Source organism: Mandrillus leucophaeus, unplaced genomic scaffold, assembly GCF_000951045.1.
Source record: "Mandrillus leucophaeus isolate KB7577 unplaced genomic scaffold, Mleu.le_1.0 Scaffold1251, whole genome shotgun sequence".
Lineage (NCBI taxonomy): Eukaryota > Metazoa > Chordata > Mammalia > Primates > Cercopithecidae > Mandrillus > Mandrillus leucophaeus.
In genome coordinates, this window is record NW_012100888.1 from 331,553 (window position 1) to 357,621 (window position 26,069).

A 26,069-nucleotide genomic window follows, 5' to 3' on the forward strand; every position below is an offset into this window, starting at 1 on the left:
TTGATATAAATTGCCAATAAAATGGCAATTCTTGCTAGGCTGATATTTTCTTTTAACACATGAAAGATATGATTTAATTGTCTTCTTACTTTCTTTTTTGCTCTAGAGAAGTAAGCTATCAGTCTATGTGGCAATTTAAAACATGGTCTGCAATTCTTTGGCTCTTCTCTCATCAAGAAGTAGATCAAATTTTCCCTCTTCTTGATTCGAGGTGGGTTTTGGCTGCTTTCAACTAACAGATTATGGCATAAAGTGCTGTGTGACTTCTGATGCTGATTGCAAAAAGTGAGGCATTTTCTGCTTTATTAACTAGAATACACAGTTAGAGCCCTGAGTCACCATATAAGAAGTCCCATTACCCTGAGGCTGCCACAGTGTGAAGAAGCCAAACAACATGGACAGACAACATGTAGGTGCTCTGGTTGGTAGTTCTAATTGTCAAGTCATTGCTACTCAGGTACCAGATATATGAGTGAAGCTGTCTTGGTCCCTCAAGATCCACTGATCAACATCAAGTGACCTTGGTCAATGATAAATAACTGCCCAGCTGAGCCTGAACTCCTGACACAAATAATCTATAAGAATAATAAAACAGCTGTTGTTTTAACCATTAAATGTAGAGGTAATTAAGTATACTACATTAATAATCATAACAGTTTAATTATCATTTCTTTGAATATAGTCTGCTTTTTCTGTCTATTTGTCCACTTAAAAATATGTTTATTGAAGAATAATTTATAAGCTGCAAAATTCACACATTATAAGTATACAATTAAATGGTTTTTAGTAAACGTATGGAGTTGTGCAATCATTGCCACAATCCAGAATTAGAATATTTCCATCACCCCAGAAAGATTCTGCATGCTGGCTTGCAGGCATTCCCTGCTTCCACTCCCAGCCCCTGGCAATCACTGAAGAGATTTCTGCTCTATAAATTGGTCTTTTCTGTATATTTTATATAAGTTAAATCATGCAATATGTAAGTCTTTTGTCTGACTTCTTTAACTTACAATGTTTTGAGTTTCATCTATATTTATCGTGTATAATTAGTTCTTTTCTTTTAATTGCTGAATAGAATTCCAATTACATGTATATACCATATTTTATTTATCCATTCACCATTTGGTGAATGTTTGAATGGTTTTCAGTGTGGGGCTACGAACATTTGCATACAAGTCTTTGTGGGTACCTATGTTTCCATTTCCCTTAGGTATATCTCTAGGAGTGGAAGTGCCAGGTCATATAATAACTCCATTTTGAACATTTTGAGGAATAGCCAAGCTGTTTTCCAAAGTGGCTTCACTATTTTGCATTCCCTTCATAAATTGATGAGGGCTACAATTTCTCCATGTCCTCACCAACACTTAACATCTGTCTTCTTGATTATACTTATTCTAGTGGTCGTGAAGTGGTATTGCACTGTGGTTTGAATTTTCATTTCCCTGACATGCAGCATTTTTTCAACTGCTTATTGGACACTTTGTATATAACCTTTGGAGAAATGTCTGTATAAACCCTTTGCTCATTTTTCATTTGGGTCATTTGCCTATTTATTATTGAATTGAAAGAGTCCTTTATATATTTTGAATACTACATCCTTATCAGATAAAAAATTTGCAAGCATTTTCTCCAGTTCTATGCATTGTCTTTGCATTTTCTGGGCGTCCTTTGAAGCACAAAAGTTTTTGAGTATGATGAAGCACAATTATCTATGTTTTTCTTTTGTTGCTTGTTGGTTTTGGTGTCATATCCAATAAATCATTGTCTAATTCAGGATCACAAAGATTTATTTTGTTATTTTCTTATAATTTTGTAGTTTTAGCTCTTACATTTTATCTTGGATCCATTTTGAGTTAATGTTTAAGTGTAGGATTCAGCAAGGTATCCAGAGCATAACCTGAATAAATCAAAGAATGAGGTAGATCTTTATATGTTGACATGAAATGATATCCAAAATATATTGTTACTTTTTATTATTACTATTATTTTTAGACAGAGTCTTGCTCTGTTGCCCACGGTGGAGTGCAGTGGTGTGATCTCAGCTCAATGCAACCTCCGCCTCCCAGATTCAAGCGATTCTCCTGCCTCAGCCTCCAGAGTAGCTGGGACTACAGGCATGCACCACCATGCCCGGCTAATTCAAAATATATTGTTACTTTTTAAAAATCAAGGTACAGACTAATTTACACTGCTCTTGTTTTTGTGTGAAACACCCTCACACACACACACACACACACACACACACACACATACATTCATACATGTATGCACTATTTCTGGAGGGGAGTATACAAACCCACAGCAATGACTGTCTGTCAGACTATGGGGTTGGAAGTCCAAGAGGGAGGAAAATTTACATTTTATTGTATGCTCTTGTTTACCCATTTTTAAATTAGCCAGTAAAAGTAACTCAAAATACACACCTATAAGTATGTACAATTATTGTGTCATTATGCATTTTAAAAATTAATGAATAAAAATAAAAGTATACAATCTTCAAAAACATCAATAAAAGAAAAATATGTAAAACAAAATTTATGAAGAAAAATTGTACAAGAATAGCTAATAAAAATTTTGAAGAAGTACAATGAAAGAAGATGTCATACAGATATCAAACATATTACAAAGTTGAAGTCATTAAAACAGTGTGGCAACAGATTAGTTAAGGAGAATTAAAAATCCCAGATTTTAGCAATTTAGTATATGATAAAGAAGACATTTTCAAATTAATGAAAAAAGGATTGGTTATGTGAGCTGCCATTTGGGAAAATTTCTATTTGAATTATGCACTATATCCAAAAGTAACTTCCAGGGCAATTAGATTGTTCACTGTAAAAATAAAGCTATATAAGTAAGAGAATAAAATAGGGACTATTTTTATAATTTCTTGGAGCTGGCAAAGACATTCTTAGGCAGAAAATAAAAGTGAAAAAGATCCAGAGAAAGTTAAATGAAAAGATTGATAAAAGATAGGAGGTTTTGACTATATAAAGATAAAAAATCTTTGAAGGACAAAAAAATATCATAAAGGAGTGACAAAAAGTACAAGTGACAATGTGAGGAAACCATTTGAAAGATAAATCACAATGTGTCAATATCCGTAATCTATAAAGGCCTTTTACAAATACATAAGCAAAAGATGACTACTCAAATAGAAAACTGGACAAAATTTACAAGCAGGCAATTCACAGAGGGAGTTATACAAATAGCCAACAAACATGAAACAATATACAATTTGACTACTAACCAGGGAAATGCAAATGAAGACAACATATAAACATTTTGCTCATCAAATTGAAAACTTTTTCTGAAGGTTTATAATATATGTTGTTGGCAATGGTGTGGGGAAAAGGGCAGTCATATACTTATGGTAGGGGATATAAATTGGTACAAAATTGCTGAAAGTCAGTTTGGCAGTATCTAAAAAAACTCCACATCTAAAAACCAGTGTTCTTCATGACATTCTTGAGCAACTGAATTTATGCAACCGACGACCTATCTTCAAATTTCTTGTGAAGAAAATAAACCCTTATCTATTTAAACCACTGTCCATTGAGTATTCTGTTACTTACACCATACTCATTCTTAATATCCCAGATCAGGGACAAACAAGCATTTTTTGGAAAAGGCTGGATAGTAAATACTCTAAAATTGTGAGCCCTATTTAGCCTCTGTCACATATTCTCTTCCTCCTCTACCTTCTCCTCCCCTTCCTCCCATGCTCATTTCTTTTCTTTACAATATTTCAAAAATGTAAAATCTCACCTAAGCTCATAGACTATTCAAAAGCAGACCACAAGCCAAATTTGGTTCATAGGCCATAGTCTGCTGACTCCTATACGACATAATTAATGGGGAAAGATCTGGAAGGATATGTATCAGAGTCTAAGCAGTATTTCAAAGGAGTGTCGAGTTTAATGGGTGACATTAAATTTTTATTCTATATACTCATACTTCAAATATGTGCAATCAGCTATTATTTGTGTAACATTTACAGCTTTTAAAAGATCATGTCCATTGGAGACAAGGCTGAATTATGAAGTATTTTAGAAACTCAAAACTCTCTAGACTTTTTCTTCTTACCAGACCTTAAATCTTTTCCTCAACTTACCAACAGTGTGTCTCCAACTTCCCCATAAAGTAAAGGTCCCAAGATTCCTGATTCATACTGAATAGCTTCACGAGTCTTAAAGGTTTCATCTGTGTATGCCATAAATCGGACTTTTTTGTACTTCCTACCAATCCGCTGAGAGCCATTGTTCAAATATTGACTTTTATAACTTCTGTATAAGAGAAAAAAAAGATGCGAGGTTGGGAAGAAAAATTCTAGGTAGGCTCAACTCCAACTCTAAAACAGCTTATATGATTCAATCAAGGCAAGCAGTGAGAAAAATACAAGCTTCTCTGATGCTCTGCTATGTTAGTTTCCAAATGCAGACCTAATGCCGTAAAAACCCTAGAAGAAAACCTAGGTAATACCATTCAGGACATAGGCATGGGCAAGGACTTCATGTCTAAAACAACAAAAGCAATGGCAACAAAAGCCAAAATTGACAAATGGGATCTAATTAAACTAAAGAGCTTTTGCACAGCAAAAGAAACTACCATCAGAGTGAACAGGCAACCTACAGAATGGGAGAAAATTTTTGCAATCTATCCATCTGACAAAGGGCTAATATCCAGAATCTACAAGGAACTCAAACAAATTTACAAGAAAATAACAAACAACCCCATCAAAAAGTGGGCATAGGATATGAACAGACATTTCTCAAAAGAAGACATGCATACAGACAACAGACACATGAAAAAATGCTTGTCATCACTGGCCATCAGAGAAATGCAAATCAAAACCACAATGAGATACCATCTCACACCAGTTAGAATGGCGATCATTAAAAAGTCAGGAAACAACAGGTGCTGGAGAGGATGTGGAGAAATAGGAAGACTTTTACACTGTTGGTGGGATTGTAAACTAGTTCAACCATTATGGAAAACAGTATGGCAATTCCTCAAGGATCTAGATCTAGAAGTACCATATGACCCAGCCATCCCATTACTGGGTATATATCCAAAGGATTATAAATCATGCTGCTATGAAGACACATGCACACGTATGTTCATTGTGGCACTCTTCACAATAGCAAAGACTTGGAATTAACCCAAATGTCAATCAGTGACAGACTGGATTAAGAAAATGTGGCACATACACACCATGGAATACTATGCAGCCATAAAAAAGGATGAGTTTGTGTCCTTTGTAGGGACATGGATGCAGCTGGAAACCATCATTCTCAGCAAACTATTGCAAGAACAGAAAACCAAACATCGCATGTTCTCACTCATAGGTGGGAACTGAACAATGAGATCACTTGGACTCGGGAAGGGGAACATCACACACCGGGGCCTATTAGGGGGAGGGGGGAGGGATTGCACTGGAGTTATACCTGATGTAAATGACGAGTTGATGGGTGCTGATGAGTTGATGGGTGCAGCACACCAACATGGCACAAGTATACATATGTAACAAACCTGCACGTTGTGCACATGTACCCTAGAACTTAAAGTATAATAAAAAAAAAATACTCTTGCCATTTGATTCCATACCCGTACCTAACCTTAAACATGGCTTCAGGATTTGTTGGTTTGAATAACTGGTAAGAACTTTTTGAGTATGGGGAAGAGAGAGTACCAATAGTCAAAAAATGCTTACCTGTCATCAGGGGCGAGGACTGAGGGAGCATAGTCCCAGACCTCCTCTTCAGCAGCAATGTAATGTACCCAAGTTTTAGGATGCTTCTTGGCAACTGAGCGAATTTGGATAAAGGAAGGAGAGTTGTCATCATCAAACCTGACCACATCCATTTCAGAATCAGCAAGATCATCATCATAGTCTTCCGCTTCTTCATTATTTTTCATTCGTAGTTGGGGTTCCTCTGGGCAACTGTCTACTTTGACATAAGCTTCCATGCCATCTGGAGTCAGACAAACCAAACAATGTCAGAGTGTCCCGCTGTATTAGGCTGTTCTTGCATTGCTATAAAGAAATACCAGAGACTGGGTAATTTATAAAGAAGAGATTGAATTGGCTCATAGTTCTGCAGGCTATATGGGAAGCATGGTGTTGGCATCTGCTTGACTTCAGGGAGGTCTCAGGAAGCTTATAATCATGGGGGTAGGTGAAGGGGGAGGAGACATGTCACATGGTGAAAGCAGGAGCAAGACAGAGAGTGCAAGTTGTCACACATTTCTGAATGACCAAATATCATGAGAACTCACTATTATGAAGACAGCATCAAGCCATGAGGGATTCACCCCCATGATCCAAACATCTGCCACCAGACCCCACCTCCAGCACTGGAAATTACAATTCAACATGAGATTTCAGTGAAGACAAATACCCAAACTATATCACTTACCTTAACTTTTAGGACTCTTTCTCTCTTACTAGGCCTTCCAGGCTCTCCCCTAAGCACCCCCCTTTCCACATCACTTTCCCTTCTTGCCACTTTCCCATATATACTTATTTCTATATGGATTATCTGGTACTTGCTTGTTTCTTCCTCTGGTCTTTGCACTCACCATTTCCCTTCTGCATGATCCTTCTCTATATATGTTTTACCTCCTTTTCAAAAGTTATTCATTTGCTCTTATAATATGTATTACTATTTCCCTTCTGGAACTGGTTTTGAGCCTATCATTCCCCTACAGCCAAATGATAAACAAAGAGACTTGAAGAACTGCGTATTTTCAGCATTTCGAAGCCTGGACCAGACCAGCTCCCCATCCCCATAGTCACCTAATGATTTCTATATTTACCCTATTGGATTATAATACAAATCATTGATTTAATAACAGCTTATTGGGAAAAATGTTAGTGTAGATATAAACTTTAAGACATGTTCCAAGTTCATAAAAACATGACAAGATACAACTTAAAATTAAGGAGATATGTATTTTAAGAGCATGTCTGCCTGTGACTAGTTGTAAACCCTACAGCAAATCTATTCAACATTCTCAGTCTCATCTTTATGGTTTGTAAAATGGATAATAATAATTCCTGCTGTATTTATAACATAGGGCAATTTTGAAGATCAAATACTTCTAAGAAGGGAGACCTGTTTACTTGATTATGAGGAACAGGGCAGGTTTTAGGAGCAGCAAACAACTAGTCTGAGGTTCATGTAGCCTTAAACATAATTCAGTCTGCATCTAAAAACGAAGTGTTTTGTCTCAGGTTCAATAAGATAAAGCATTATTTTTCTGAAAAATAAAGATTAAAATCAGTGGATAGAATCTGTGAAAGTAAAAAAACAAAACAAAAAATAAACTGTTAAACTGAATCAGGCTCCAACTGGACAATGATTGATTGACAATGATCATATACAAGTAAATGACCTATTCCTCTGTGCCTGCAAGAATTTTGTTTGTGCATCAACTTCCTGTTACTCATTCAGTATGACACTTTTTGTCCACTAAGGTCTTATCAAAATTCCATAAATATTATGTGATGAATGGGGAAAAGAGATTTCTATTCTTAATCACTACAGAGGACTATAAACAAGGTCACTAATAGAACATAAGGAGGAAAATGGTGGATACATGGCAAGATCAAATCTCTTTTCTAAGTCAACCAAGGAACTTGAGGAGAATGTTAATATGAGAGTACTAGGAAGAAAGAAATGCTGTTAAATATAAAAGATTAGGCCTCTCTGACATTTTTCTCCAACAGCTCTTGCTATGGTTTGAATGTCTGTCCCCTCCAAAACTCACATTGAAATTTAATTATCATTGTGATGGTGTTGAGAGGTGAACATATAAAGGTGTTTAGGTCACAAGGGTTCCACCCTCATGAATGGACTAATGCAGTTATCTGGGGAAAGGGTTCATGGGAGTGGATTCATTATCACAGGAGTGAGTTCACCCTCCTTTTGCTCTCTCTCTCTCTCACCCTTTCTTTGCCGTTTTGTCATGTAATGCCTTCCACCATGTTAAGACGCAGCAAGAAGGCCTTTGCTAGTTGCTGGCAACTTGATATTGGACCTCCCAGCCCCCAGAACTGTGAGCCAATAAGTTTCTGTCCATTATAAATTACTCATTCTGTGGTATTCTGTTATTGCAGCACAAACTGACTAAGCCTTCAATGGCCACAAGAGGGGTAGAGAAAGAGGGTTATCAGGTTGATCCAAGATTAAGAGTTAGCAGAATAAATACAAAAGTAAGGAAAATTGGGGTGAAATGATGATGCAATCTGAATTTGCACAACTAGCAGTTACAAATAAAGTTACATTAACAATAATTTAAAACTGTAGTTACCATCATCCTAATTTGCTTACACAGAACCTTTGACCCTTTGCAAAGTTCCCACCCAATAGTCCTTGAAAACCTCATGTGGTGCTTCACATATGCTGACCAGCTTTCAATCCCATGTTACTTGTCCTAAAAATCACTAGCTCCTTACCTGCCCTCAGTTTCACAGGTGTCTCTCATATACTGCCAGGTATCTACAGAGTGCCTCTAGCTGTCTGGTGCCTGAAGTCAAGCTTGCTCTACAATAGCCTGTCATATCTGCTATTTACTGCTCTGGGCATTACTACTGATATACTGGAGCCCTTACAGTTGCAACCTGGGCAATGCCTTTTTTCCATTTCCCCAGATTTCTAAAAAAAAAAAAAAAAAAAATCTCTTCAGCTACAACCTGCAGTTCCTCTCTCAATATTGGAGCGTAGTTAATGGGAGAAGGCTGAGAAACCAAGGGCATGCTATTCTCCTCATTTTCCCACCTCAGTCATCCATAAGCCATCTTTTCTCCATCACAGACATTTAACTAAAAATCCATGAGTCCTACTAATACTCAAGCCCTTTTACAGTCAAGGTAAAAACTTTACACTGGAAGCTAGAAACTAGGGGATCTTGGTTGAGGTCTAACACAGTAACTCTAAAATGCCCCCTTCAGCAACACACTATATTCCTGTACATTGTCCAGTAAATTCTATTAAAAGTAGGACTGGATATTTATAATACTCATTTTAAAGATCCAAGATATTACCATGTTGGTGGGAAGAGATATGACAAAACAGTAGAAACTGTCCAAGGTCCATCAGGAGTGTTTGAGCAGTAAGGAAAGTTATTGGTGAGATTTCCAAGGAGGCCTGGCGATGGTTCCTCACAAGAAATGTGTGACCTTCGAGGAATATTGAGTGCACTTCAGGAGTGGTGCCCATTCCAATCACATGCCAATAGACTGACTTCCTGTGGCATCCAATCAGACCTGTAAAGTAGGAATAAGACACGTATGGCTAAGAAGTAGAGAATTTGAAATGGAAAATACTTGCTAGGACAGAATGGACAAATTGATCTTAGACACTTTATTGCTACCTTGACTTGTAAACAAATTTATCTAGAATATTGGGCTACTATCAAACCAACAGCTCTTGCCAAGGTCATCAATCACTATCATGCTGCTGAATCCAATGGACATTTTTCAGTCTTTATTTGCATCTGTTGACCATTCATTCCTTCTTAAAACTCTCTCTTCCCTTGGCCTCTGTGCCAACATCTTTCTGGGTTTTTTTCTCCTACTTCTCAGACTGCTCCTTCTGTCTCCTCTCCTGAACTCTTCTGGAACTTCAGGCTCATACAGCCAATCACTTTCTCAACATCTCCACCTAGATATCTCAAAAAACCCACATGTTCAAAACTAAATTTACACTTTTCATCACTTCCTTCTCTTCCAGAGTTTTTTATAACAGTGAATGGCAGCATCCTGCATTCGAATATGCAAGCAAGAATTATCCTTTTTACCATTCTCATCTCCCATATGCAATTTGACACTGACCAGGGCAATATAATCAATAATAGCTAATATTTATTGAGCACTTGTTTAATGTCAAGCACTGTCCGAAGTATTTTACAAGTTTTAATTCATTCATTCCTCATAACAACCCTATGAATGTAGAAACCATTATCATCCATGTCTTGCAGGAGAAGAAATGGATGCCCAGAGAGGTTGATTAATTTTCTCAGTATTTGAACCTAAGTGTTCAGATCCCACACTGGTAACTACAAGGGCACAGCTGCCTCCTATTTTGGCTCGAAAAGCTTTCAAATGTATCTATTTTTTCACTATTACTACTACCACTATCTTAATCCAAGTTACCATTATCTCGTCTGAGCTACTGATAAACTTGTTTTACAGGTCTCCCTATAACTGGTCATATTCCCCTCTAAGACTTTTACCCACAAAGAAACTGGTGTAATATTTCTGCATTCCAGATCTGATTGTAGTATCCACCAGCCTAAAACCCATCGCAGGCTGTCATTTCACATAGAATAAAGTCCAGACTGTCTACTAAGGACTAGAAGGCCCTAGTAGGTTTGATTCCTAATACCTCTAACAGCTTCATCTCACTTTTTTCTCCTACTTCTCAGACTGCTCCTTCTGTCTCCATCTCATTTTCCCAGTTTCAAAGCTAAATTCAAGGGGTACTTGCTTAGGGAAGCCTTCTCTGATTCCCCAGTCTAGGTCAGATTCTTTTATTATAGGCTTACATAGAATTATGTAATTTTCCTTCAGAGTAATGGTCAGTTTGTAATTTTGCATGTATTATTATGCTTATTTGACTACAACCCGTCTCTCCACTATAAGGTATGTGAGAACAGGAACTTGCATGTTGTCAAAACTAATTTCTTTTTTAATTATAAAATTATGCATGTTTATTGTCAAATTACTGGAAAATACAGTAAAGAACTAAGGAGAAAACATCCCCCTCATACTTCATTATTCTCTTGGGTTGCTGAATCTCCCAAATTCCTCCTTTCTGTAGTTTCTGGTTTTACTATAGTACACATTCAGTGACTATTAAGGCCCTCTATATCTGAAAATGTCTTTTTTCTTCCCCCAAAATTGATTCAAAGTTTGACTAAAAATTCTAGGTTCAAAATAATTTCTCCCTTAGATCTTTTACAATATTGCTTAATTATATTGTCAGTCTAATTCCCATTCTTTTGTATGCATCCTGTTTCTCTCAGAAGAAGCTTTTTTTGTTGTTTGTTTGTTTGTTTTTTTGAGACGGAGTCTTGCTTTGTCGCCCAGGCTGGAGTGCAGTGGCACGATCTTGGCTCACTGCAAGCTCTGCCTCCCGGGTTCACGCCATTCTCCTGCCTCAGCCTTCCAAGTAGCTGGGGCTACAGGAGCCGCCACCATGCCCGGCTAGTTTTTTGTATTTTTAGTAGAGACGGGGTTTCACCGTGTTAGCCGGAATGGTCTCCATCTCCCGACCTCATGATCCTCCCGTCTCAGCCTCCCAAAGTGCTGGGATTACAGGCCTGAGCCACCGCACCTGGCCACAAGAAGCTTTAAGTATCTTCTCTTTGTGCTCTGAAATGCTACAATGATAATTTTGTGTGGGGGTCTTTTTATTTATCCTAATGGGCAATTTTATTTTTTAAACTGTATTACTTTTTATTGACACATAAATAATTGTACACATTTATGGGTACAATGTGATGTTTTGATACATGTATACATTGTGTAATTATTCAAATTAGGGTAATTATCATATCCATCACCTTAAATGTTTGTCATTTCTTTGTTGTGAGAACATTCAAAATCCTCTCTTCTATTTGAAATATACAATATATTATTGTTGGCTATTGTCACCCTACTGTGCAACAGAGTACCAGAACTTATTCCTTCTATCTACCTGTAACATTGTACCCATTGACCAACCTCTCCCCATCTCCCACTTCCCCCTAATCTTCCCAGAATCACTAATTTCAACTACTATGAGATCAAATTTTAAAGATTGTACATAGGAGTGATATCATGCAATATTTGTCATTCTCTGTCTGACTTATTTCACTTAACATAATGTCCTTCAGGCTCATCCACATTGTTGCAAATGACAGGATTTCATCTTTTTTAAATGGATGAATAGTATTCCATTGTGTACATAGACCACAGTTTCTTTATCCATTCATCCATTGATGGGCATTTACGTTGATTTTATATCTTGACTATTGTGAATAATGCTGTCATAAACATGGGGATGCAGATGTTTTTTCAACATACTGATTTCATTTCTTTTTGGTACATACCTACTAGTGGGATTGCTAGAAAATATGATAGATCTATTTTTAATTTTTGAGGCATCTCTATACCGTTATCTCTAACGGCTTAACTAATTTATATTCCCACCAACAGTGTATAGGAGTTTCTTTGTCTCCACATCCTTGCTAGCATTTGTTATTTTGTTGTCTTTTTTATAATAGTCATTCTAACAGAGGTAAGTGATATCTCATTGTAGTTTTGATTTTAATTTTCCTGATGGTTAGTGATGTTGAGCATTTTTCATATACCTGTTGGCCATTTGTATGTCTCCTTTGGAGAAATGTCTATTCAGGTCTTTTGCTCATTTTTAATAGGATTATTTGGATTTTTGCTATTGAGTTGTTTGAGTTCCTTATACATTATAGATATAAATCCCTTGTCAGATGTATAATCTGCAAATATTTTCTCCCATTCTATAGGTTGTCTCTTCACTCTGTTGATTGTTTCCTTTGCTGTGCAGAAGCTTTCTAGTTTGATGTAATCCAATTTATTTTTGCTTTTGTTACTCATGATTTTGAGGTCTTGTCTAACAAATTCTTGCCCAAATTGTCTAACACATTCTTGCCCAAAGTGATGTCATGAAATGTTTACACTATGTTTCAAATTTAACTGCTTAATCTATTTTCCTTTCCTTCCCTCCCCTCCCCTCCCGTCTTGTTCCCTTCCCTTCCCTTCCCTTCTCTCCCTTCCCCTGTCTTGTTCCCTCCCCTCTCCTCCCCTCTCTTGTCTCTCTTCTCTTCTCTTTTCTTCTTTTGAGACAGAGTCTCACTCCATTACCCAGGCTGGAGTGCAATAGCACGATCTAGGCTCACTGCAACCTCCACCTCCGGGGTTCAAGTGATTCTCCTGCCTCAGCCTCCCAAGTTGCTGGGACTGTAGGCATGCCACCACACCTGGCTAATTTCGTATTTTTAGTAAAGATGGGGTTTCACCATGTTGGCCAGGCTGGTCTCAAACTCCTGACCTCAAGTCATCTGCCCGCCTTGGCCTCCCAAAGTGCTGGGATTACAGGCATGAGCCACTGTGCCTGGCCTATTTGATTTTCATACATGGTGAGAGATAGGGGGTCTAGGTTCATTCTTTTGCATATGGATATCCAGTTTTCCCAGCACCATTTATTGAAAAGACTGCCCTTTACCCATCATGTGTTCTTGTCAACTATGTAGAATATTAGTTGGCTTTAAATGTGTGGGTGTATTTCTGGGCTCTCTATTTTGTTCTATTGGTCTATATGTCTGTTTTTAAGTCAACACAATGCTGTTTTGGTTACTATAGCTTTGTAGTATAATTTGAAATCAGGTAGTGTGATGCCTCCAGGCTTATTCTTTTTGCTCAAGACTACTTTGGCTATTTGGGATTTTTTGTGGTTCCACACAAATCTTAGGATTGTTTTTGTATTGCTGTGAAGAATGACATTGGAATTTTGATAGGAATTGTATTGAATCTGTAGATTGCTTTGACTTTAATAATATTAATTCTTCAATCGATGAACATGAAATATCTTTTCATTTATTTGTGTCTTATTCAATTTCTTTCATCAATATTTTATAGTTTTCATTATAGAGATATTTCACTTCCTTGGTTAATTTATTTCCGGATATTTTTTGTAGCTATTGTAAACGTGATTGCTTTCTTGATTGCTTTTTCAGATTGTTCACTGTCGGCATACAGACATGCTATCAATTATTGTATGTTGATTTTGTAGACTACAACTTTACTACATTCATTTATTAGCTCTAACAGTTTTTTGGTGTAGTTTTGGCGGTTTTCTATATATAAGATCATGTCATCTGTAAACAGGGACAATTTTTTTTTTTTTTTTTGAGACGGAGTCTCGCTCTGTTACCCAGGCTGGAGTGCAGTGGCAGGATCTCCCCTCACTGCAAGCTCCGCCTTCCGGGTTCACGCCATTCTCCTGCCTCAGCCTCCCGAGTAGCTGGGACTACAGGTGCCCGCCACCTCGCCTGGCTAGTTTTTTGTATTTTTTAAGTAGAGACGGGGTTTCACCGTGTTAGCCAGGATGGTCTCGATCTCCTGACCTCGTGATCCGCCCGTCTCGGCTTGTTTTTGTTTTGAGACAGTGTTTCACTCTGTTGCCCAGGCTGGAGTGCAATCTTGGCTCACCACAACCTCCGCCTCCGGGGTTCTAGTGATTCCCCTGCCTCAGCCTCCCGAGTAGCTGGGACTACAGGAGTGCACCACCATGCCTGGCTAATCTGTGTGTGTGTGTGTGTGTGTGTGTGTGTGTGTGTGTGTGTATGTGTATTTTTAGTAGAGATGGGGTTTCACCATATTGGCCAGGCTGGTCTCGAACTCTGGACATCAAGTGATCTGCCTGCCTTGGCCTCCCAAAGTGCTGGGATTACAGGCATGCGCCATTGAGCCTGGCCAAACAGGGACAATTTGACTTCCTTCTTTCCAATTTGGATGTCTTACCTAATTGCTCTGGCTAGGACTTCCAGTACTGTGTTGAATAGAAGTGGTGAGAGTGGATATCCTTGTCTTATTCCAGTTCTTAAAGGGAAAGCTTTCAACTTTTGCTCACTCAGTATCATTTTGTTTGCAGGTTTCTCATACAGGTATGTTCCTTCTATACTTTGTTGAGAATTTTTATCATGAAGGGATATTGAATTTTATCAAATGCTTTTACTGTGTCTATTAAAATGATAATATAATTTTTATCCTTCATTTTTAATTTGCATATGTTAAACCATCTTTACATCACTGGGATAAATCCCACCTGATCATGGTAAATGATATTTTTAATGTGCTGTTGAATTCTATTTCTAGTATTTTGTTGAGGATATTGGCCTGTAGTTGTTTGTTGTTATTGTGCCCTTGTCTGGTTTTGGGATCAGGATAATGATGGCCTCCTAAAATAATTTTGGAAGAGTTTCTTCCTTTTCAATTTTTTGAATAGTTTGTGAAGAATTGGTATTAGTTCTTTAGATGTTTGGTAGAATTCAGCAGTGAAGCCATCAGGTAGTGCACTTTTCTTTGATGGGAGACTTTTTATTTTTGCTTCAATCTTGTTACTCATTGTTGATTTGTTCAAATTTTCCATTTTTTCTTGATTCAACCTTGGTAGGTTGTATGTGTCCAGGAGTTTATCCATTTCTTCAAGGCTTTTCAATTGGTTGGCATATAGTTGTTCATAGCAGTTTCTTATAGTTCTTTGTATTTCTGTGTTATCAGTTGTAATGTCTCCTTTTTCATGTCTGATTTATTTCTGTTTTTCTTCTTTATAATCACTTAATCTGGCTAGAAGTTTACTGACTTTGTTTATCCTTTCAAAGAACTAAGTAACTCATTATACTGATCTTTTGTATTTTTTAGTTTCTATTTTGATTATTTGTGCTCTCATCTGTATTCATTCATTTCTTCTAATAATTTGGAGTTTTGTTTGTTCTTGTTTTTCTAGTTCCATGAGATGCATCATTAGGTTGTTTATTTGATTTTTTTTGGATGTAGACATTTATTGCCATAAACTTTTCTTTAAGGACTACTTTTGCTGTATCCCATAAGTTTTGGCATGTTATGTTTCCATTTTCATTTGTCTCAAGAAATTTTTTAATTTCTCCTTTAATTTCTTCATTGACCCATTGTTTGTTTAGGGGCATGCTCTTTAATTTCCATGTATTTGTACAGTTGTTCCTCCTGTTGTTGATTTATAGTTTTATTCCATTATTGGCAGGAAAAAATACTTATTTTTAAAAAGTTAGTTAAGACTTGCTTTGTGGCCTAATGTATCATCTCCTGGACAATGTTCCATGTGCAGTTGAAAAGAATGTGAATTGTGTAGCTGTTGGAAGGAATGTTCTGTGTCTGTTTGCTCCATTTGGTCTACAGTGCAGCTTAAGTCCAGTGTGTGTTTGTTGATATTTTGTCTGGATGATCTGTCCGTTGGTGAAAGTGGGGTGTTAAAGTCTCCTACTATTATTTCATTGCTGTCTTCATTTCCCCCTTGGTCTATTAATGTTTGCTTTATATTAGGTCAGTGCAAAAGTAATTGTAGTTTTTGCCGTTATTTTTAATGAGACTAGAAAATACAAAGATCAAACATTAATATATTTAGATGCTCCAATGTTGAGTGTATATATATTTATGCTTGTTACATTCTCCTGTTGTATTAATTTCTTTACTATTATATAATGGCCTTGTCTGTCATTTTTTTTTTTTTTTTTGATGGAGTCTCGCTCTGTTGCCCAGGCTGGAGTGCAGTGGTGCAATCTTGGCTCACTGCAAGCTTTGCCACCCGGGTTCAAATGATTCTCCTGCCTCAGCCTCCTGAGTAGCTGGGACTACAGGCACCTGCCACCATGCTCGCCTAATTTTTGTATTTTTAGTAGAGATGGGGTTTCACTATGTTGGCCAGGTTGGTCTCGAACTCCTGACTTCAGGTGATCCACCCACCTCAGCCTCCCAAAGTGCTGAAATTACAGGCATGAGCCACCACGTCTGGCCGTTTGTCTCTTTTTATAGTTTCTGACGTGAAGTCTATTTTATCAGATATAAGTATAGCTATTCCTGCTTTCTTTTTGTTTACATTTGCATGGAATATCTGTTTCTATCCCTTCACTTTCAGTCTATGTGTGTCCTTACAGGTAAAGTCTTTCTCGTAGGCAGTATATAGTTAGATCTTCTTTTAAAAAAAATCATTCAGCCACTCTATGTCTTTTAGTTGGAGAATTTAACCCATTTGTATTCAAGGTAATTTTTGATAGGTAAGAACTTGGTAGTACCATGTTTTTACTTGTTTTCTTGTTGTGTAGATCCTTTGTTCCTTTCTTCCTCTCTTAATATCTTCCCTTGTGGTTAAGTGATTTTTCTATCAGTATGTTTTAATCCCTTGCTTTTTATTTTTAGTGTATCTATTATAAAATTTTTTTGCTTTGTAATTACCATGAGGCTTACACAGAATACCTTATAGTTACAAGTTAGTTTGAACTGATAACAACTTAATTTTGATTGCAAGAAAATTTTTTTTAAAAATCTACTCCCAAATTTTGTGTTTTTGATGTCATCATTTACATCTTTTTATATTGCTTATTCTTTAACAGGTTATGGTAATTATTTTTATATGTTTTGTTTTTTAATCTTCCTACTAAGGATATAAGTGATTTATGTTCTACAATTACCGTGTTAGAGAATTCTGAATTTGTTGGGATACTTACTTTTACCTGTGGGTTTTATACCTTCATATGTTTTCATGTTACACATTAGGACCTTTTTCTTTCAGTTTGAAAAACTCCCTTTAGCATTTCCTGTAAAGCAGATCAGGTTGCAATGAATTTCCTCAGTTTTTTTCTTTTTTTTTTTGTCTGAAAATGTTTTTATCTCTCTTTCATTTATGAAGGATAATTTTGCTGTGTACAGTATCCTTGGCTGTCAGGTGTTTTTTTTTTCTCTCATTCTCTCCTGGCTTATAAAGTTTCTGCTGAGAAATTCACTGTTAGTCTGATAGCAGCTCCTTTATAGGTGACTATATGCTTTTCTCTTGCTGTTTTTAAATTTTTCTCTTTGACTTTTGATAGTTTGACTATAATGTGCCCTGCAGAAGACCTTTTTGCATTGTATTTATTTGGGTATTTTTGAGCCTTCTTTATCTGGATGTGTAAATCTCTTGGTAGACTTGGAAATTTTTTCATCTAATATTTCATTAAATAGGATTTCTAACCTCTTCATTTTCTCTTTATAGTGCCTAACATGTCATGAAATCTTTGGTCATTATTTTTTATTCTTTTTTTCTTTATTTTTGTCTGATTGGGCTATTTCAAAAGATCTGTATTTCAGTTCTGATATTCTTCTGCTTGGTTCAGTCTATTGTTGAACCTTTCAAATGTATTTTATATTTCATTCAATGAATTCTTTGGTTCCAGAATTTTGTTTGGTTCTTTTTTGATATCTATGTCTTTGGTAAATTTCCGTTTCATATCCTTAATTGTTTTTCTGTGTTCTTTGTATTTTTTTTTTTTTTTTCAGAATTCTCTTGTATCTCACTGAGTTTCTTTAGTATCAAATTTTGGAATTATTTTTCCAGGATTTCATAAATTTTTAAAGAGATGTTGGCCAGTTTACTTAAAAACCAAAGGTCACATATACTGTTCTGTTTGTAAACTATGATTTTTTTATTTTGTGGATACATAGTAGGTGTATATATTTAGGGAACACATGAGATGTTTTGATACAGGCATGTGATGTGAAACAAACACATTATGGAGAATGAGGTATCTACACCCTCAAGCACTTATCCTTTGAGTTATTAACAATCCAATTACACTCTTTAAGTTATTTTAAAATGTACAATTAAGTTATTATTAACTATAGTCACTGTGTTGCGCTATAAAATAGCAGGTAATATTCATTCTTTCTAACTATTTTTTTGCACCCATCTTAAAATTTTTTTATTTGGATCTATTGCTACAGAATTATTGTGCTCCTTTGGAGTGTCATATCTCCTTGATTTTTCATGTTTTCTGTGTCCTTACATTGATATCTGCACATCTGGTATAATAATCACTTTTTCCAATTTTTAAAATTTGCTTTTATAGGAAATAACTTTTTGCTGAAGATGTATCTATAGTGTTGCTTGGGTAGAGCACTGGTTTTGATTCTGGGTGAATGCAGTAGTCTCTGTATAAGACTCTAAACAGCATTAGTGATATTTGTGATTTTCTCAATGGCTTAGGGTGTGGTTATTAGTGGAGGCTGTGGTGAAGTTTTACTGAGAACTGGGATGCCAGGTAGGCCTGTCTTCAGGCCGCAGTGGTGGCAGCAGTGGGCTGAGCGTGCTTTTCTTTGGTGTACCATGGTGGCATATGATTGCACTGGTTTTAGGTCCAGGCAGGTTGATTTGTGGTTTACTTGGGTGCCAGAAATGGTATTGATGGATCACGTGGGTGGGTGGGTTCTCAAGTTCCTGGGCAGCAAAGTGGCATGGTTGATGGCAATCATAGTAATGAAACAACCTTCTGAATCTCAAGTGGTCTGTGCTGGCATTGGTGGTGGCTGCTGTGGATTGCATGGGCCAGTCCCCAGACCCTCAAGTGGTGCATGCAATGAGTGCTAACTGTGGCAGTAGTGGCAGGTTGGGTGGGCCTGGCCTCAGACCCCAGGAGGTTCTCAGGAGCTACCAGTGGTGGACAGGGCTAAGTGATCCCTAGGCCCCTGGATGATATGCTTGGGTACTAGGGGCAGGAAGAGCTGGGCTAGGTGAACCTGCCCTCAGGCTCCTTGGTGGTGTGTGAGGTGCTGGTTGTGCTATGCAGGGGTGGGGTGATACCCAGGTCACTAGCAAAATGCTATGGCCCTGCTCTTGGTGAAGGTAGGGTTGCTTTCTCTGGGAGCAGCTGTAGGCAGGCAGCTTGGAAGCACAAGCTTCACTGGTGTTTTGGCCCCACAGCAGCCTGCAGCAGCAGTGTTGTAGGTAGTGGAATGTGTTCTTGGAATATGTGAAAATGCATGGGCACTCCTCTGCTGGGTGGGGCAGGATCACTGCTCAGGGCTCCTGCCTAAGTCACGGCCATTATAGCAGGGCAGGATGTGTGGGCTGTGCTCTCAAAATGGTGCTGTGCTGCAGCTGCTTGGGAGATTTGCAGAACCCAGCGTGAGCTCTCTGTTGCAATGCCTTCACATGGTCTTTAGGCAACTTCCTATGCTAGTCTCTGCGCTGTCAAGGAATAAGGGGCTCTCCTGCGGCTAGGACTGCAAGAGTCCTTGGTGAAAATGAGGAACACTAAGGGTCTCTTACCCTTTTCCCACATTAGGAAGCTGTTCCAGACTCCCAGCCAATCCCAGGCAAACAGGCCGTATTTCTCTCTCCTCCCTTGCTTTCAATGCTTCCTATCTCTTCTCTGTTGAATTCCAGTGTTCTCTCTTAGATGACCTATTCAAAGTATAATTATCTACTTGCTACTTTGGTTCCTCTCCATGAAAGGGATGAACACTAGATGCATCTAGTCAACCATCCTGGAGCCCCTCCTGATTGTATTTTTGGAGAGCCTGTCTTTGAGCTTGCTGATTCTTTCTTCTGCCTGATCAATTCTGTTGTTGATGTCCTGTATTGCGTGTGTCATTTTTTATTATACTTTTCAGTTCCAGGATTTCTCTCTTACTTTTTTTATTCCTTCAATTTCTCTGTTAAATTTCTTTGACAAATTTCTGAATTGTTTCTCTGTGTTTTATTAAAGTTTGTTGAGTTTTCTTAAAATAGCTATTTTGAATTCTTTGTCTACAAGATCATTCACTTGCATGTCTTTAGGATTAGTCACTCGCACAATTTTTTGTTCATTTGGTGAGGCCATCTTTCTTAGGTTATTCTTATTCTTTGTAGACGTGTGTCCCTGTCTACACACTGAAGAATTAGGTATTTATTCTCATGTTCATTCTGGGTTTGTTTGTGACTGCTCTATTTCAGTAAGCTCGTTTAGAAATTGAGTGGGGCTGACTGTGGTGGCTCATACTTGTAATCTAGCACTTTAGGAGGCTGAGGCTGGAGGATTGCTTTAGGTCAGGAGTTCAAGACCAGCCTGAGCAACACAGCAATACCCCAATCTCCATACACACACACACACACACAACCAAAATTTAGCTAGGCATAGTGGCACACACCTGTAGTCCCACTCTGGAGGCTGAGGTGGGGAGACCGCGTGAGCCCAGGAGTTCGAGACTGCAGTGAGCTATGATTGCACCACTGCACTTCAACCTAGGCAACAGAGTGAGACCATGTCAAAAAGAAAGTGGACTGGCTGTTGTATTTCCTTTTAGCACTAGACACTAGAGGGCACTCTAAGCCCAGGTTAGACGCAAGTCTCATGCTGGCTTTGCTACTAATGCAGTGTCCAGCCTGGATGGGCCCATGGGAATCCACAGAGGGCACCCAGGCCATACAGGAGAGCCCGTTAGGCTCTCAAGTCCAGAGGATCTGGGAACCATGCTTCCCATGGCCTAGTATGGTATCTCCTCTGGCAGGGATGGAGAGCCACTGCCAAGTTCTGCTTGCTTGCTACCACTAGCCCCGCCCCCTTTCTTTGTACATAGCTGGTCTCAGGTGGTTCAACCCAGTTGATACTCGCAGTGCTCCCCATGAACTGGTGCAGGAGTGAGTCTCCTACAGAAGGACCTAGGATGGTGGAGAAGCCAAATGTCTGCCTCCGGCTCACTTTTTTTCCGGTGTAAAAACCATGGGTCCATGGTGACTTTCCGCCCGTGGTACTGCAGTGGCTTGGGGGTGGGGTCTCAGTCATAAAGAACCAATCCCCTTAACTTCCAACTATGGTTTTACTCGTCTTTGCAGTCCAAAAGGGCTTCACAGTCTTGCTCATGGGTTCGGGTTTTCTTAACTCTTCTGATGGTAATTTCACGCATCAAGTTGTTAACTTGATGTTTCTGTGAGGAGATGATTGCTGAAGAGTCCTACTCCACCACTTTGCTCTACCCAGCATGCATTATTTACTTTAGACATCTGGAGATGAAGTCCTGGAAAGAAGACAATAGAAGCCCAAACCCCTCTCCCCAACCTTTATCTAGTAGACCACAGTGCCCTTATAATTCAGTAGTCAGCACCTTTTCTGATAAACGCCAAATGGAAGAGATGCATATATAAGGAAGGGTATGTGGGAAGGGGCGTGGGACCAGCCACTCTCCAGGAACCTCCACGTGTTCAGCTACTCAGAAGCTCCTGATGGGCAATTTTAATATGAATATTCATCTTTAAATTCTTATCATTTTTCTATCATTTCTTGATGTTAAAATCTGCTTTAAAATATACAGTTGACTCCTGAACAACACAGGTTTGAACTGCATGAGTCCACTTATATGCATTTTTTTTCAATAAATATACTGAAATTTTTTTTGGAAATTTGTGATAATTCGAAAAAACTTTCAGATGAACCACATAGGGGGAAAATATCAAAAAAATTAAGAAAAAGGTATGTTATGAATGCAAAAAATATATGTAGATGGCCGGTTGAGGTGGCTCACACTTATAATCCCAGCACCTTGGGAGGCCGAGATGGGTGGATCATGAGGTCAGGAATTCAAGACCGGCCTGGCAAACGTGGTGAAACCCCATCTCTACTAAAACTACAAAAATTAGGTGGGCGTGATGGTGCATACCTGTAATCCCAGCTACTTGGGAGGCTGGGGCAGGAGAATCACTTGAACCCAGGAGGTGGAGGTTGCAGCGAGCTGAGATCATGCCACTGCACTCCAGCCTGGGCAACAGAGCAAGACTCCGTCTCAAATATATATATATATATGTATGTATATATATATGTTGATACTGGACTATTTTATCATTTATTACCATAAAATATATAAAAATCTATTATAAAAAGTCAAAATTTATAAAAACTTACGTACACAAACCCTTACAACCATACATGGCACCATTCCCAGTTGGGACAAATGTAAACAAATGTAAAGATCCAGTATTAAATCATAACTGCATAAAATTAACAGTAGTAGCCATCTCCTACTGTTATTGTGGTGAGCTCAAGTGTTGCAGGCATCCACTTAAAACTCTGCATGATGCTAATAATCTCTCCATAAACTTTGAATGATACTTGGGACCCATATAAAGTGCCACTAGTGATGCTGGAAGTACTCCCAAGAAGCAGAGAAAGGTCATGACCGTACAAGAAAACACTGACTTGCTTGATATGTACCATAGATTGAGGTCTGCAGCTGTGGTTGCCCACCATTTCAGACTAATGATTCAACTTATAGATGATAAACTTACGTTGTCTACAAATACAGTACAGTATTGTAAATGTATTTTCCTCATGCTTTTTAAAATAACATTGTCGTCTTTTCTCTAGCTTACTTTATTGAAAAAATACAGTATATAATACATATACAAAATATTTGTTGTTTATGTTATTGATAAGGCTTCTGATCAACAATAGGTCATTAGTACTTGAATTTGGGGGGAATCAAAAGTTATACACGGATTTTTGACTGTGCAGGGGGTCAGTACCCCGACCCCCACATTGTTCAAGGGTCAACTATATTGTTACTTTATTTTTAAATTTCTTTTTATTGATGTAAAATATACATATATAATTTGCCATCTTTACCATTTTTAAGTGTACAGTTCAGTGGTAATAAATACATTTATATTCTCTTTTTCCCTTCATCATCCCCACCCTCCCCACCCCAGACTATGGTAACCATGATTCTACTCTCTATTTTCGTGAGATCCACTCTTTTAGCTCCCACATATGAGTGAGAACACGTGGTATTGCCCTCCAGTGCCACCTATGTTGATGCAAATGAAAATATTTCATTCTTTTTTATGGCCAAATAGTATTCCATTGTGTATATATACCATGTTGTCTTTATCCAGTCATCCATTGATTACTTAGTTTGATTCCATATTTTGGCTATTGTAAATAGTGCTGCAATAAACATGGGAGTGAAGATATCTCTTTGATATATTGATATCATTTCTTTTGAATATATACCCAGTAGTGGAATTGCTGGATCATATGGTAGTTCTCTTTTTTTTGGAACCTCAATACTATTGTCTATAGTATTGAGTACGGCATTAGTGGCTATACTGATTTATATTCCCATTAACTGTGTACGAGGGTTCCCCTTTCTCCACATCCTTACCAGCATCTGTTATTGCCTGTCTTTTTGATGCAAGCCATTTTAACTGAGATGAGATGATATCGAATTGTGGTTTTGGTTTGTATTTCTTTGATGGTTAATGATGTTGAGCACGTTTTCATATACCTGTTGGCCATTAGTATATCTCTTTTGAAACATATCTGTTTAGATCTTTTACCCATTTTTAATCAGAGTATTTGTTGTATTGCCATTGAGTTGTTTGAGCTCTTCATATATTCTGGTTAGTAATCCCTTGTCAGATAGATAGTTTGAAAATATTTTTCCCATTCTGTGGGTTGTCTCTTTACTTTGTTCATTGTTTCTTTTACTGTGCAGAAGATTTTTAGCTTGATATAATTCCAATATTTGCTTTGATTGTCCGTGCTTTTGAGGTCTTACCCAAAAAAATCCTTGGCCAGGTCAGTGGCCTAGAGCATTTCCCCAGTGTTTTCTTCTAATAGTTTCATGTCTTAGATTTAAGTCTTTAATCCATTTTTATTTGATTTTGTGTATGGTAAGATATAAAGGTCTAGTTTTATTCTGCATATAGTTATTCAATTTTTCCAGCACTATTTATTGAAAAGATTGTTCTTTCCTTAATATATGTTCTTTGCGCCTTTGTTGAACATGAGTTAGTTGTAAATGTGTGGACTTATAACTGTGTTCTCTATTCTGTTCCACTGGTCTATGTATCTATTTTTATGCCAATACCATGCTATTTTGATTACCATAGCTGAGTAGTAAATTTTGATATCAGGTAGTGTGATACGTCCAGCTTCGCTCTTTTTGCTCAGGATTGCTTTAGCTATTTGGGGTCTTTCGTGGTTCCATGTAAGTCTTAGGATCTTTTTTTCTATGAAGAATGTCATTGGTATTTTGACAAGGATTGCACTGAATCTGTAAATTGCTTTGGGTAGTATTGTCATTTTAACAATATTAATTATTCCAATCCATGAGCATGGAATATATTTTAATTTTGTATATGTCCTCTTCTATTTCTTTCATCAGAGCTTTGTAGTTTTCCTTGAATAGATCTTTTATGTCTTTGGTTAGATTGATTCCCAGGTATTTTATATTTTTATAGCCAGTAAATAGTTTTATTGATTTCTTTTTCAGATATTGGCTGCTGGCATATATAAATGCTACTGATTTTCGTGTATTGATTTTGTATCCTGCAACTTTACTAAATTTATCATTTTGAACAGTTTTTTGGTGGAGTCTTTAGGTTTTTCTAGATCATGTTGTCTGCAAGCAAGGCTAATTTGACTTCTTCCTTTCCATTTCGGATGCCCTTTATTTCTTTCTCTTGCCTAACTGCTCTGTCCAGGACTTCCACTATTATGCTGAGTATGGTGAAAGTAGGCATCCTTCTGTTGTATGAGTCTTTAGAGGAAAGGCTTTTGATTTTTTCCACATTCAGTATGTTAGCCATGGGTCTGTCATTAATGGCCTTTATTATTTTGAGGTGTGTTCCCTCTATATCCATGTTGATGAAGGTTTTTATCATAAAGGGATATTGAATTTTATCAAATGGCTTTTTAGAATCGAATGAAATAATCAGCTTGTAATCCCAACACTTAGGGAGGCAGAGGCGGGTGGATCACTTGAGGTCAGGAGTTCAAGACCAGCCTGGCCAACATGGTGAAACCCTGTCTCTACTAAAAATACAAAAATTAGCTGGGCATGGTGGCTCACACACCTGTAATTCCAGCTACTCGGGAGGCTGAGGTACGAGAATATCCCTGATGAACAGCGAAGCGAAAATTCTCAATAAAATACTGGCAAACTGAATCCAGCAGCACATCAAAAAGCTTATCCACAACAATCAAGTCTGCTTCATCCATGGAATGCAAGACTGGTTCAACATACGCAAATCAATAAACGTAATCCATCACATAAAGAGAACAAATGACAAAAACCACGTGATTATCTCAATAGATGCAGAAAAGGCCTTCGATAAAATTCAACACCCCTTCATGCTAAAAACTCTCAATAAACTAGGTTATCGATGGAACATACCTCAAAATAATAAGAGCTGTTTATGACAAACTCACAGCCAATATCATGCTGAATGGGCAAAAACTGGAAGCATTCTCTTTGAAAACCAGCACCAGACAAGGATGCCCTCTCTCACTACTCCTATTCAACATAGTATTAGAAGTTCTGGCCAGGGCAATCAGGTAAGACAAAGAAATAAAGGGTATTCAAATGAGAAAAGAGGAAGTCAAATTGTCTCTCTTTGCAGATGACACGATTGTATATTTAGAAAACCCCATCATCTCAGCCCAAAATCTCCTTAAGCTGATAAGAAACTTCAGCAAAGTCTCAGGATACAAAATCAATGTGC

At 37.7% G+C, this 26,069-nt stretch overlaps 1 protein-coding gene across 1 annotated transcript in view; it reads right to left on the minus strand.

Annotated features, from left to right (window-relative positions):
* LOC105533489 (coagulation factor VIII) overlaps positions 1-26,069 on the minus strand; it is a 152,998-nt gene that overhangs the window by 70,492 nt on the left and 56,437 nt on the right. The window contains exons 7-9 of the mRNA XM_011971961.1: positions 9,047-9,268; positions 5,711-5,972; positions 4,112-4,283 (exon numbers count right to left, since the gene is read on the minus strand). Coding sequence (XP_011827351.1) covers positions 4,112-4,283; positions 5,711-5,972; positions 9,047-9,268 — 656 coding nt within the window. The remainder of the gene's footprint in view (positions 1-4,111; positions 4,284-5,710; positions 5,973-9,046; positions 9,269-26,069) is intronic.